Genomic DNA, 13,444 nt, shown 5'->3' with positions numbered 1-13,444 from the left:
GACAGAATTAGCAAGATTGAGGATGAATTAGAGACAACTAAAAAAGAAGTAAGAGATCTCAAAAAGAGATTAAGAGATGCTGAAAACAACAACAGAATCCTATGGGATAACTTCAAAAGAAACAATATACGCATTATTGGCATACCAGAGGAAGAAAGAGAAGGAGAGGAAGAAAGCATTTTCCAGGCCATAGTAGCTGAAAACTTCTTTAGTCTAGACAACATCAAAGACATAAAGATTCAAGAAGCCCAGAGGGTCCCAAACAGAATTAACCCAGACTTAAAGACACCAAGACATATCATATTTAGAATGGAAAGGAATAAGGATAAAGAAAGGATCCTGAAGGCTGCAAGAGAAAAACAAAGAGTCACCTACAAAGGAAAACCCATAAGATTAGCAGCAGACTTCTCCATACAAACATTACAGGCCAGAAGAGAATGGCAAGATAGACTAGATGGAGGCATCAAAACCTTCTCAGACAAGCAACAGTTGAAGGAATCAGCCATCACAAAGCCTGCCCTGAAAGAAGTTCTGAAAGGTCTCTGATAAACAACCAGACCACCACAAATAGGACATATATCAAAACACTCTAAAACTCTACAAGAATGGCATTAAAAAATCTTCAATCTTTGATATCAATAAATGTCAATGGCCTGAATTCACCTATTAAAAGACACAGAGTAGGAAGATGGATCAGAAAACACAACCCAACAATATGCTGTCTACAGGAAACTCACCTAACTCAACAAGACAAACACAGACTTAAAGTGAAAGGATGGAAAACTATCATACAAGCCAATGGCCCACAAAAAAGGGCAGGAAGAGCTATTCTCATATTTGACATGACAGACTTTAAAATAGATAAAATTAAAAAAGATAGGAATGGACACTACTTAATGCTCAGAGGATCAGTCAATCAAGAGGACTTAACAATTATTAATATCTATGCACCCAATGAGAAGCCATCTAAATACATCAAACATCTACTGAAAGAGCTACAGCATTATATTAACAGTAACACAATCATAGTAGGGGACTTCAACACCCCACTCTCTCAACTTGACAGATCATCCAGGCAGAAAATCAATAAAGACATAAGGGAGCTAAATGAAGAGATAGAAAAACTAGAACTATTGGACATTTTCAGAGTCATTCATCCCAAGAAACTGGAATACACATTTTACTCAAATCCACATGGGTCATCCTCAAGGATAGACCATATGTTAGGCCACAAAGACAGCATCAGCCAATTCAAGAGCATTGAAATCATCCCAAGCATCTTCTCAGACCACAGTGGAATTAAACTAACACTTAACAATCAACAAAAGATTAGTAACAGTGCCAAAATGTGGAAGCTCAACAGTACACTTCTTAACAACTTCTGGGTCAAAGAGGAAATCAAGGAAGAAATCAAAATGTTTCGAGACTTCAATGAAAATGAAGAAACAAGCTATCAAAATATTTGGGACACAGCTAAAGAAGTCCTAAGAGGGAAGTTCATAGCTATACAAGCACACATTAGGAAACAACACAAAGCACAAATAAACAGCCTGATTGCACATCTTAAAGACCTAGAAGAAGAACAACAAAGGAATCCTAAAGCAACCAGAAGGACAGAAATCACTAAAGTTAGGGCAGAAATAAATAACACTGGGAATAGGAAAACCATACAAAAGATCAATGAAAGTAAATGTTGGTTTTTCGAAAGAGTAAACAAAATTGACAAACCTTTAGCCAGACTCACAAAACAAAAAAGAGAGAAGACCCAAATAAATCGGATAGTAAATGAAAGAGGAGATATCCCAACAGACACTGCAGAAATTCAACATATCATGCGAGGCTTCTATGAACAACTATATGCCACCAAGCTAGAGAACATGGAAGAAATGGATGATTTCTTAGATACCTACCAACTTCCAAAACTAAGTCAAGAGGAAATGGATAACATGAACAGGCCCATCACAGCTAATGAAATTGAAACAGTTATCAAAAATCTCCCCAAAAATAAAAGTCCTGGACCAGATGGTTTTACAAACGAATTCTACAAAACCTTCAAAGAAAAACTAATACTTCTACTTTTAAAAGTCTTCCAGAAGATTGAAGACACTGGAATACTCCCTTCCAGTCTCTATGAAGCCAACATCACCCTGATACCATAAGTAGACAGGGACACAAACAAAAAAGAAAACTACAGACCAATATCTCTGGTGAACATAGATGCTAAAATATTGAACAAAATTCTAGCCAACCGGATACAGCAGTATATCAAAAAGACTGTTCATCATGACCAAGTGGGGTTTATCCCAGGCATGCAAGGTTGGTTTAATATACATAAATCAATCAATGTGATCCACCACATCAACAAAAGCAAGACCAAAAACCACATGGTCATATCAATAGATGCAGAGAAAGCCTTTGACAAAATACAATATCCCTTTATGATCAAAACACTACAAAAATGGGAATAGATTGAAAATTCAAGATTGTGGAGTCTATATATAGCAGACCTACAGCCAACATCATACTCAATGGTGAAAAACTGGAAGCATTTCCACTCAGATCAGGTACTAGACAGGGCTGCCCACTATCACCATTACTATTCAACATAGTGTTGGAAGTTCTTGCCATAGCAATCAGGCAGGAGCAAGGAATTCAAGGGATACAGATTGGAAGAGAAGAAGTCAAACTCTCCTTATTTGCAGATGACATGATAATATACATGAAAAAACCTAAGGAATCCAGCAAGACGCTTTTGGAAATCATCAGACGATACAGTAATGTGTCAGGCTATAAAATTAACATTCAGATTAGACTTCCGGAGGCGGACCTAAGAGCAGCAGATCACTTTCTCTCCTCTCCTCTCCTCTCCTCTCCTCTCCTCTCCTCTCCTCTCCTCTCCTCTCCTCTCCTCTCCTCTCCTCTCCTCTCCTCTCCCCTCCCGGATCAGCTAGGAATACCAAAGGAGACCACCCGGACCGAAACAAGACAGGACTAGAATGACCACAGGAACCCAGTAAATCACCCGTGAGTACAAACACGCGCGGCTGGTGACAGAGAGCAGAGAGGGGCCTAAGGAGAGATTAAGTGGCTGCTAACAGTTCAATAGTTTATCAGTGGAGAAACCACCTCCAGTCTGCTCCACAACAAGGGGACAGCTGAAGGGAGGAAAGGACTCCCCAGAGACTCACTAAGTGCAACTCTGAGTCTCCATTGCTACTACCCTCAGAATCTGGAGCAGCAACAGGGAGGGACACCAGGGGACAGAGATCTAACCAGGAAACTCAGGAGAAGACCTATACCTCGGTGGCATAGATGAGGGGCTGTGAAAGTCTCTTTGCATAACCACTAGTTTATCTCTGCCACACCCTGCTTTATCTCTTGGTCAGGAGTCAGTGATTAAGCTAAGAAGCCTATTGATAGTTTAAAAGCCCTCAGGCTCCCATAGCCTACAGGGAAGAGAAAAAAAAGAGGCTTTTACACCACTGAGCTCCAACTCAGGGATTGAAAAAACTGTTAACATATATAAAATGGTTAAAACAACAAGAAAAAATATTGGAGAATCGAACCAGGACAAGAGTCCAGCTAAAAGTCCTCCAGAGGGTGAAGCAAAAAACAACAAGTTCAAAGTCCAAACATTAGCTAAGGAAATAATAATAGGAGTGAGTAAAAAATTTGAAAAAATTGTAATCAGAAATGCAGGAACAACAAATGAGAAAATGGAAGAAAATTCTAATTATCTCATGGTTATTAGAGAGCTGAAAGCTGAAATCGCTGAGCTAAGAATGCAACTAGCTGAACAAGCTAAAACAGTATCAGAGCAGGGCAACAAAATAGATGAACTCCAGCAAGCAGTAGAGGGCAGAGAGAATAGAATCTATGAGGCTGAAGACAGAATTAGCAAGATTGAGGATGAATTAGAGACAACTAAAAAAGAAGTAAGAGATCTCAAAAAGAGATTAAGAGATGCTGAAAACAACAACAGAGTCCTATGGGATGACTTCAAAAGAAACAATATACGAATTATTGGCTTACCAGAGGAAGAAAGAGAAGGGGAGGAAGAAAGCATTCTCCAGGCCATAATAGCTGAAAATTTCTCTAGTCTAGACAACACTAAAGACATAAAGATTCAAGAAGCCCAGAGGGTGCCAAACAGAATTAACCCAGACCTAAAGACACCAAGACATGTCATACTTAGATTGGAAAGGAATAAGGATAAAGAAAGGATCCTGAAGGCTGCAAGAGAAAAACAAAGAGTCACCTACAAAGGAAAACCCATAAGATTAGCAGCAGACTTCTCCATACAAACACTACAGGCCAGAAGAGAATGGCAAGATATCTATCGAGTGCTCAATGAGAAAGGCTTTCAGCCAAGAATACTATATCCTGCTAGACTGTCATTCAGACTAGATGGAAGCATCAAAACCTTCTCAGACAAGCAACAGTTGAAGGAAGCAACCATCACCAAGCCTGCCCTGAAAGAAGTTCTGAAAGGTCTCCTATAAACAACCAACACAAATAGGACATATATCAAAACACTCTAAAACTCTACAAGAATGGGGTTAAAATATCTTCAATCTTTGATATCAATAAATGTCAATGGCCTGAATTCACCTATTAAAAGACACAGAAGATGGATCAGAAAACACAACCCAACAATATGCTGTCTACAGGAAACACAACCCAACAATATGCTGTCTACAGGAAACTCACCTAACTCAACAAGACAAACACAGACTTAAAGTGAAAGGATGGAAAACTATCATACAAGCCAATGGCCCACAAAAAAGGGCAGGAACAGCTATTCTCATATCTGACATGATAGACTTTAAAATAGATAAGATTAAAAAAGATAGGAATGGACACTACTTAATGCTCAGAGGATCAGTCAATCAAGAGGACTTAACAATTATTAATATCTATGCACCCAATGAGAAGCCATCTAAATACAATCAAGAGGACTTAACAATTATTAATATCTATGCACCCAATGAGAAGCCATCTAAATACATCAAACTTCTACTGAAGGAGCTACAGCAATATATTAACAGTAACACAATCATAGTAGGGGACTTCAACACCCCACTATCTCAACTTGACAGATCATCCAGGAAGAAAATCAGTAAAGACATAATGGAGCTAAATGAAAAGATAGATAAACTAGAACTATTGGACATTTTCAGAGTCATTCATCCCAAGAAACTGGAATACACATTTTACTCAAATCCACATGGATCATTCTCAAGGATAGACCATATGTTAGGCCACAAAGACAGCATCAGCCAATTCAAGAGCACTGAAATCATCCCAAGCATCTTCTCAGACCACAGTGGAATTAAACTAACACTTAACAATCAACAAAAGATTATTAACAGTGCCAAAATGTGGAAGCTCAACAGTACACTTCTTAACAACTTCTGGGTCAAAGAGGAAATCAAGGAAGAAATCAAAATGTTTCGAGACTTCAGTGAAAATGAAGAAACAAGCTATCAAAATATTTGGGACACAGCTAAAGAAGTCCTAAGAGGGAAGTTCATAGCTATACAAGCACACATTAGGAAACAACACAAAGCACAAATAAACAGCCTGATTGCACATCTTAAAGACCTAGAAGAAGAACAACAAAGGAATCCTAAAGCAACCAGAAGGACAGAAATCACTAAAGTTAGGGCAGAAATAAATAACACTGGGAATAGGAAAACCATACAAAAGATCAACGAAAGTAAATGTTGGTTCTTCGAAAGAGTAAACAAAATCGACAAACCTTTAGCCAGACTCACAAAACAAAAAAGAGAGAAGACCCAAATAAATCGGATAGTAAATGAAAGAGGAGATATCCCAACAGACACTGCAGAAATTCAACATATCATGCGAGGCTTCTATGAACAACTATATGCCACCAAGCTAGAGAACCTGGAAGAAATGGGTGATTCCCTAGATACCTACCAACTTCCAAAACTAAGTAAAGAGGAAGTGGATAACATGAACAGGCCCATCACAGCTAATGAAATTGAAACAGTTATCAAAAATCTCCCCAAAAATAAAAGTCCTGGACCAGATGGTTTTACAAATGAATTCTACAAAACTTTCAAAGAAGAACTAATACCTCTACTTTTAAAAGTCTTCCAGAAGATTGAAGACACTGGAATACTCCCTTCCAGCTTCTATGAAGCCAACATCACCCTGATACCAAAAGCAGACAGGGACACAACCAAAAAAGAAAACTACAGACCAATATCTCTGGTGAACATAGATGCTAAAATATTGAACAAAATTCTAGCCAACCGGATACAGCAGTATATCAAAAAGATTGTTCATCATGACCAAGTGGGGTTTATCCCAGGCATGCAAGGTTGGTTTAATATACATAAATCAATCAATGTGATCCACCACATCAACAAAAGCAAGACCAAAAACCACATGGTCATATCAATAGATGCAGAGAAAGCCTTTGACAAAATACAACATCCCTTTATGATCAAAACACTACAAAAAATGGGAATAGATGGAAAATTCCTCAAGATAGTGGAGTCTATATATAGCAGACCTACAGCCAACATCATACTCAATGGTGAAAAACTGGAAGCATTTCCACTCAGATCAGGTACTAGACAGGGCTGCCCACTATCACCATTACTATTCAACATAGTGTTGGAAGTTCTTGCCATAGCAATCAGGCAGGAGCAAGGAATTCAAGGGATACAGATTGGAAGAGAAGAAGTCAAACTCTCCTTATTTGCAGATGACATGATAGTATACATGGAAAAACCTAAGGAATGCAGCAAGAAGCTTTTGGAAATCATCAGACAATACAGTAAGGTGTCAGGCTACAAAATTAACATTCAAAAGTCAGTGGCAGTCCTCTATGCAAACACTAAGTTAGAAGAAATTGAAATCCAGAAATCAATTCCTTTTACTATAGCAACAAAAACAATAAAATATCTAGGAGTAAATCTAACCAAGGAAGTGAAAGACTTGTATACTAAAAATTATGAGTCACTATTCAAAGAAATTGAAAAAGACACAAAGAAGTGGAAAGATATTCCATGTTCATGGTTGGAAGAATTAACATCATCAAAATGAATATATTACCCAGAGCCATCTACAAATCTAATGCTATCCCCATCAAGATCCCAAGCACATTTTTTAGGAGAATAGAACAAATGCTACAAATGTTTATCTGGAACCAGAAAAGATCTAGAATTGCCAAAACAATCTTGAGAAAAAATAACAGAACTGGAGGCATCACACTCCCAGATCTCAAACTGTATTATAGGGCCATTGTCATCAAAACTGCTTGGTACTGGAACATGAATAGACACACTGACCAGTGGAATAGAACTGAGAGCCCAGAAATGAGGCCCCACACCTATGGACATCTAATCTTTGACAAAGGGGCCCAGACTATTACATGGGGAAAGCAGAGTCTCTTCAACAAATGGTGTTGGAAACAATGGGTTGAAACATGCAGAAGAATGAAACTGAATCACTGTATTTCACCAAATACAAAAGTAAATTCCAAGTGGATCAAGGACTTGGATGTTAGACCACAAACTATCAAATACTTAGAGGAAAATATTGGCAGAACTCTTTTCCGCATAAATTTTAAAGACATTTTCAATGAAACGAATCCAATTGCAAAGAAGACTAAGGCAAGTATAAACCTATGGGACTACATCCAAATTAAAAAGCTTCTTCACAGCAAAAGAAACCACTACCCAAACCAAGAGACCCCTCACAGAATGGGAGAAGATCTTTACATGTCATACATCAGATAAGAGTTTAATAACCAACATATATAAAGAGCTTGCCAGACTCAACAACAAGACAACAAATAACCCCATCCAAAAATGGGGGGATGACTTGGACAGAATATTCACCACAGAAGAGATCCAAAAGGCTGAGAAACACATGAAAAAATGCTCTAAGTCTCTGATTGTCAGAGAAATGCAAATCAAGACAACAATGAGATATCACTTCACTCCTGTGAGAATGTCATACATCAGAAAAGGTAACAGCAGCAAATGCTGGAGAGGCTGTGGGGTCAAAGAAACCCTCCTGCACTGCTGGTGGGAATGTAAATTGGTCCAACCTCTGTGGAGAACAGTCTGTAGAACTCTCAGAAGGCTAGAAATGGAACTACCCTATGACCCTGCAATTCCTCTCCTGGGGATATATCCTAAGGAAACCAACACATATATGCAAAAAGATCTGTGTACACATATGTTCTTGGCAGCACAATTTGTAATAGCCAAAACCTGGAAGCAACCCAGGTGTCCAACAACAGATGAGTGGATGAGCAAGTTGTGGTATATATACACAATGGAATACTACTCAGCTGTAAAAAATGGTGACTTCACCGTTTTCAGCCGATCTTGGATGGACCTTGAAAAAATCATGTTGAGTGAAATAAGTCAGAAACAGAAGGATGAATATGGGATGATCTCACTCTCAGCTAGAAGTTGAAAAACAGAATCAGAAAGGAAAACACAAGTAGAACCTGAAATGGAATTGGCATATTGCATCCAAGTAAAAGACTCTGGGGTGGGTGGGTGGGTGGGGAGAATACAGGTCCATGAAGGATGATAAATGACATAGTGGGGGTTGTATTGTTAAATGGGAAACCGGGGAATGTTATGCATGTACAAACTATTGTATTTACTGTTGAACATTAATTCCCCAATAAAGAAAAAAAAAGTTAATAATAATAATAATAAAAAGAGAGAGAGAGGACCAGGGCCAGAGTGCACAGGTTTAAGCAACGCGCAAGAACCCGCTCAAGGATCCCAGTTTAAGTCCACGGTTCCTTACCTGCAGAGGGTCATTTCAAAAGCAGTGGAGCAGGTCTGCAGGCGTTTGTCTTTCTCCCTCCCTCTCTATCTTCCTGTCCCCTCTCAATTTCTCTGCTCTGTCCAATAAAAAATGAAAAAAGGGGGTCGGGTGGAAGCGCAGAGGGTTAAGCACAGATGGCACAAAGCGCAGAACCGGCATAAGGATCCCAGTTCGAGCCCCTGGCTCCCCACTTGCAGGGGGGGTGGTCTCTTCACAGGTGGTGAAGCAGGTCTGAAGCTGTCTAGCTTTCGCTACCCTTCTGTCTGCCCCTCCTCTCTTCATTTCTCTCGGTCCTATCCAAAAACAACAATAACAATGACAATAATAATAATGACAACAAGGGTTACAAGGGCAACAAAATGGGGAAAATAGCCTCCAGGAGCAGTGGATTCATAGTGCAGGCACTGAGCCCCAGTGATAACCCTGGAGGCAATAAATAAATAAATAAATAAATAAAATAATTGGAGAAAAAAAAGGCTGCTAGGAAGAGTGGATTCATAGCGCCGGCACCCAGCCCCAGCAATACCCTGTAGACAAAAAACAAAAAAAGATAACCTAATAATACAGTAATAGGAGTACTTCAGCAGGTTACCAGTAACTGAGGTTTTGGAAAGGAGGCTAGCAATATTTTATGCTATTGATAAATTAGTTTACTTTTTAAGTTAGAGTACTAGGTCCTGATGGCATCTCCCCTAAGATCTTCAGAAAAGGTCCCAGTTACTAAAAGACACAGTGGGGGAAATTAATAAAGAGTGCATTCTAAGCATTGTATTGTCAACTTCAGAAACAATCACTGAACTTCCTTTCACAGCTAGCAAAGACATTCATCCTCTGTTGGGTAGTACTGATTTTATTTTATTTTGAAAAAGTACATGTGTGTTTAAATCTGGGTAGATAAAAAAACACTATACTGCCTTACATGGCAATACTTAGTGACTGTGTTCCCCTCTTGAAACCTGGTGGATAAATAAATTTGTTAATGAATGAGGAGCACTCATTAACTATCTCAGGAATGATATTACTGGTAGTAGGTTTGTCAACCATCCTGAGACAATTTAAGGTCACATTTGGATCTTTTGTAGTATTTCATATATATGATCTTTTAAAAATATTTTTATTTATTTACTATTGGATAGAAATTAAAAAGGAGGGAGAAATAGTGAGGGAGAGAGGCAGAGAGACACACCTGCACCCCTACTTCACCACTAGTGATGCTCCCACACACAGGTGGGGACCAGGACTTGAACCTGAACCTGGGTCTTTGCGCACTGGAATGTGTGCACTTAACCAGGGGTGCCGCTGCCTGGCCCCTACATTTCAAATATATTTTTAATATTCATTCAGTGTTGTTTTGTAATAAAAATAGGTTGTGCTTTGGGGTATAAAGTACTATTAATATACATAGGCCAAAAACACTAGTATAGTGTGGACTAACTGACTGCAGGAATGAGACTTAAATAGAGTGCGGTGATTTAATAGTGCTTGAAGCTGAGCCCTTGTGATGCTGGTTTCCATGACCAAGGTTCTTATATTGAATATACTGCAGACTCATTCGAAATCTGGTTATAACTCAGAGCAGCTGGAAAGCAAGCAGACCACTAAGTGAAGACTAGCTATCTATTCTATTCTGTATGCTGTTTAATAGAACAAAGACTTAAGTGTTCTGGTAAAAAAAGAAAAAAAAAAAATTGAGGTACGCTGAAATATAGCAATGATTTCAAAGTTGTGTGTCTGTATGCTAAAAATTAGCCATAATGTAATAGATATTAGAGTATATATGAATAATATCCTGGAGTCTTAGACAAGTACTTCTTTAGCATCCATGACTCATTTGAGATTAGCAATAAAGTTACTTAAGAGAATCAAGGGTCTTAAGAGAAAAAAACTTTAATATCAATTTTGAGAGCTTTAGAATTAATTAAAATCAGAAAGTATTTAACATATCATTTGAGGCTGATTTTCAGGAATACTCAATTGTGTAAAATGACTAATTTTGGTTATGTTTAAAATATATCAGTGCAAATTAAAAATTAAAATGTGTAACAAAAACCCCTCTTCAGTTATAGAAAGAACAAAATCTACATACATAGAATTACATAACAAACATCAGGGAAATCGCAAACATTATCAGAGATTACAGAAAAGTAATCTTTTTTTATACAGAAAAGTACAAGATTTTACCCACACACTTAACTAATATGACTCAGAACTATAACATAGGATATGAAGTGATTTTTTTCTGCACTAAAGGCAGTATGATTATTTGCTGCAAAATATATTTTATGCAGAAATTAAAGAGAATAGAAAAGATGAGTCACTAACAGGAACTGACTATTTTCCCCAACATAGCTGGAACTGAGATTCCTACCCCCACCCCAGCACCTATCCCACTGCCAGCAATGGGAGCGGCAACAAATGGTGACATAAAAATATACATTTTTATATTATTTTGAAATAGATAACATCAGATTAACATCAGATTATTCCAATATTTTGAAAAGAAAAGGATTCTCTCTTGACTACTTAAAGGGCATGAACCAGAAATTTTTTTCTGTATTCTCAATATTCATCTAGACAGGGTGAGAAGGACCGTACAGATGGAAGACTTAAAAAAAAAAATATATATATATATAATACATATTTAGTACAAACAATAAAAGAATGACACATTTTTTCAAGAAAAATTAATTTTACATACTTTGAAAACCTGTAAAATCCAGGAAGGGGTTAAAAATAAAGTTATAGATAAATGATAATCAGTTTTAACAGAGTTCATTATCTTAGTTATGCAATTATCTTAGTTGGAAGGCTACTGTCCCAGGTCACAAAATGCAAGCTTTGCCATATGACTACACATTAAAATGATTCTTTAGCAGAAATTATCTTGTATCTAGTGCTGACCGAGCTCTTGAGAAAGTGATTTGTAAACTGAAGGTTACAGAAATTTTAAGTTACAACCTTAAAATACCATACAAAATGTGTAAAGGAAAAGATGCTTGGGAATTGTCAGACATTATAAAATCCATAGTGTGGTTTAAGACAAAAGACATCTCTGTGCATTAAAAAAAACCTGTCAGCATAATTCTATAAGTTCAAAACTGCATTTTCCAGTCAGCAGCTTGATGCACCACCACCACACTTCACTGAACATAAGGAGTAACTGTAGACGTGCTGTATCTTCAAAGGGAATCTGACCAGCACAACCTCACTGAGAAAACAGATGGACAACCAAAAAATATTTTGCAAAAAGTTTCATCTGGGAAGATATTCTAGTATTAAAACATTTATAGTCTTCTTTTACCTACCCTGCCAAAGAGAGAGAGGGAGAGAGAGAGGGAAAAAAAGCTACTTTTAAAAGAGATTACAAACTATACAAATTTTGATAGTAAAGCACTGTAAAAATTAGGTCCGATACTTTTTGGCACAAAGCGCTTCTTTTAAAATTCAAGCTCATTTTGCAAAATATATGTCTAGAATTTCTTATTTGAAAATAAAAACTTTTCACATACACACAATGTCTAAATGGTTTTATGAATGGATTCATTAGATTCTATGTTTCCTTAAATACTGCTCATACCTCCAGATGATACTTCAGTACCAAATCCCATCTGCATGCACACATCCATATTACATGTTATACAGATATTGCACAAGTCACATTGCCAAAATACTAATGCAGTCTGGCAAGATGTAGGGGTTACCATTTTCAGTGTTATATTTTGGTAAGTATTCATAATCTATACTATTTTCCTGTAAAGTTAGATGACCAATAAAAAGAAAAATAATGTTTTCTATCCTTCTTGGAGCCACAGTATTAAAACCAGTATCAATATATTCAGACATTGCATCTGTTTGCCAGAATTTAAAATTCGGCAAAACCTGTTTTTGACATTTGTTAACAACATTCCTTCAAAAAATAGAAGCTTTGTCTAATAAAAAAATTTTTTAAAAGAGTCCATCAGGCAGTAATTTTTTCCACTAGAGATCTTACTCCTTTTTGAAGAGTACTACAGAACAATATCTAAGTCTGTCAACTTTCAGACAATCATTAGGAGCAAAGCTTTCCAAAAGCACTTGTGATATACCATGACAGCTGGATGTATTTCTTACTGAACTGCACAATAAAAAAAAGTTTTCTCCCTGAAATATTTAGAGGATGCTGCAGCTACTAAAAGGATTTCTATTTTTCTTGGTCCTCTGTTTGTTGGGTCTAAGATTGATGATATCTCCACCATTAAGGGTACTTGAATTCTGACCCAAGTGATTTCCACCGGATGAATTAAAGACACCTGCATAAATTGAGAGAAAACACAGAGATTGACACTGCAATATGTTAGGTTTACCTGTTGCAGCCTTTACATCCAGCTTCTTAGTACATCAGTAATACTGACGATTCTAAATTTTCATTTTTATGTTCCAGAGCCAATATACATAGTTCAAAGTTATATGAACAAAAGCCAGGGTGAAGCAAGTACCTCTCCCACACCAGCCCCTTAAATGCCACATTCCTCCAATCCCTGCAAGGCATCAAGGCAAGCATGCCACCAGCTTTCCAAGGTATACTGCATACTTATTCATATATGTATTAATATATATGTATACATTATTTATATAT

General features: G+C 37.4%; 1 protein-coding gene across 2 annotated transcripts in view; it reads right to left on the bottom strand.

Annotated features, from left to right (window-relative positions):
• Positions 1-10,700: 10,700 nt before the first annotated feature.
• Positions 10,701-13,444, bottom strand: part of RAB23 (RAB23, member RAS oncogene family) — a 51,287-nt gene continuing 48,543 nt past the window's right edge. For both annotated transcript variants that reach the window (XM_016185306.2, XM_016185308.2), the window contains one exon: positions 10,701-13,118. In XM_016185306.2, coding sequence (XP_016040792.1) covers positions 12,979-13,118 — 140 coding nt within the window. In that variant the 3' untranslated portion in view covers positions 10,701-12,978. The remainder of the gene's footprint in view (positions 13,119-13,444) is intronic.

This window comes from Erinaceus europaeus, chromosome 4, assembly GCF_950295315.1.
Source record: "Erinaceus europaeus chromosome 4, mEriEur2.1, whole genome shotgun sequence".
Lineage (NCBI taxonomy): Eukaryota > Metazoa > Chordata > Mammalia > Eulipotyphla > Erinaceidae > Erinaceus > Erinaceus europaeus.
The sequence above is the reverse complement of the archived record's forward strand: the minus strand, read 5'-3'. Positions and strand labels throughout refer to the sequence as shown.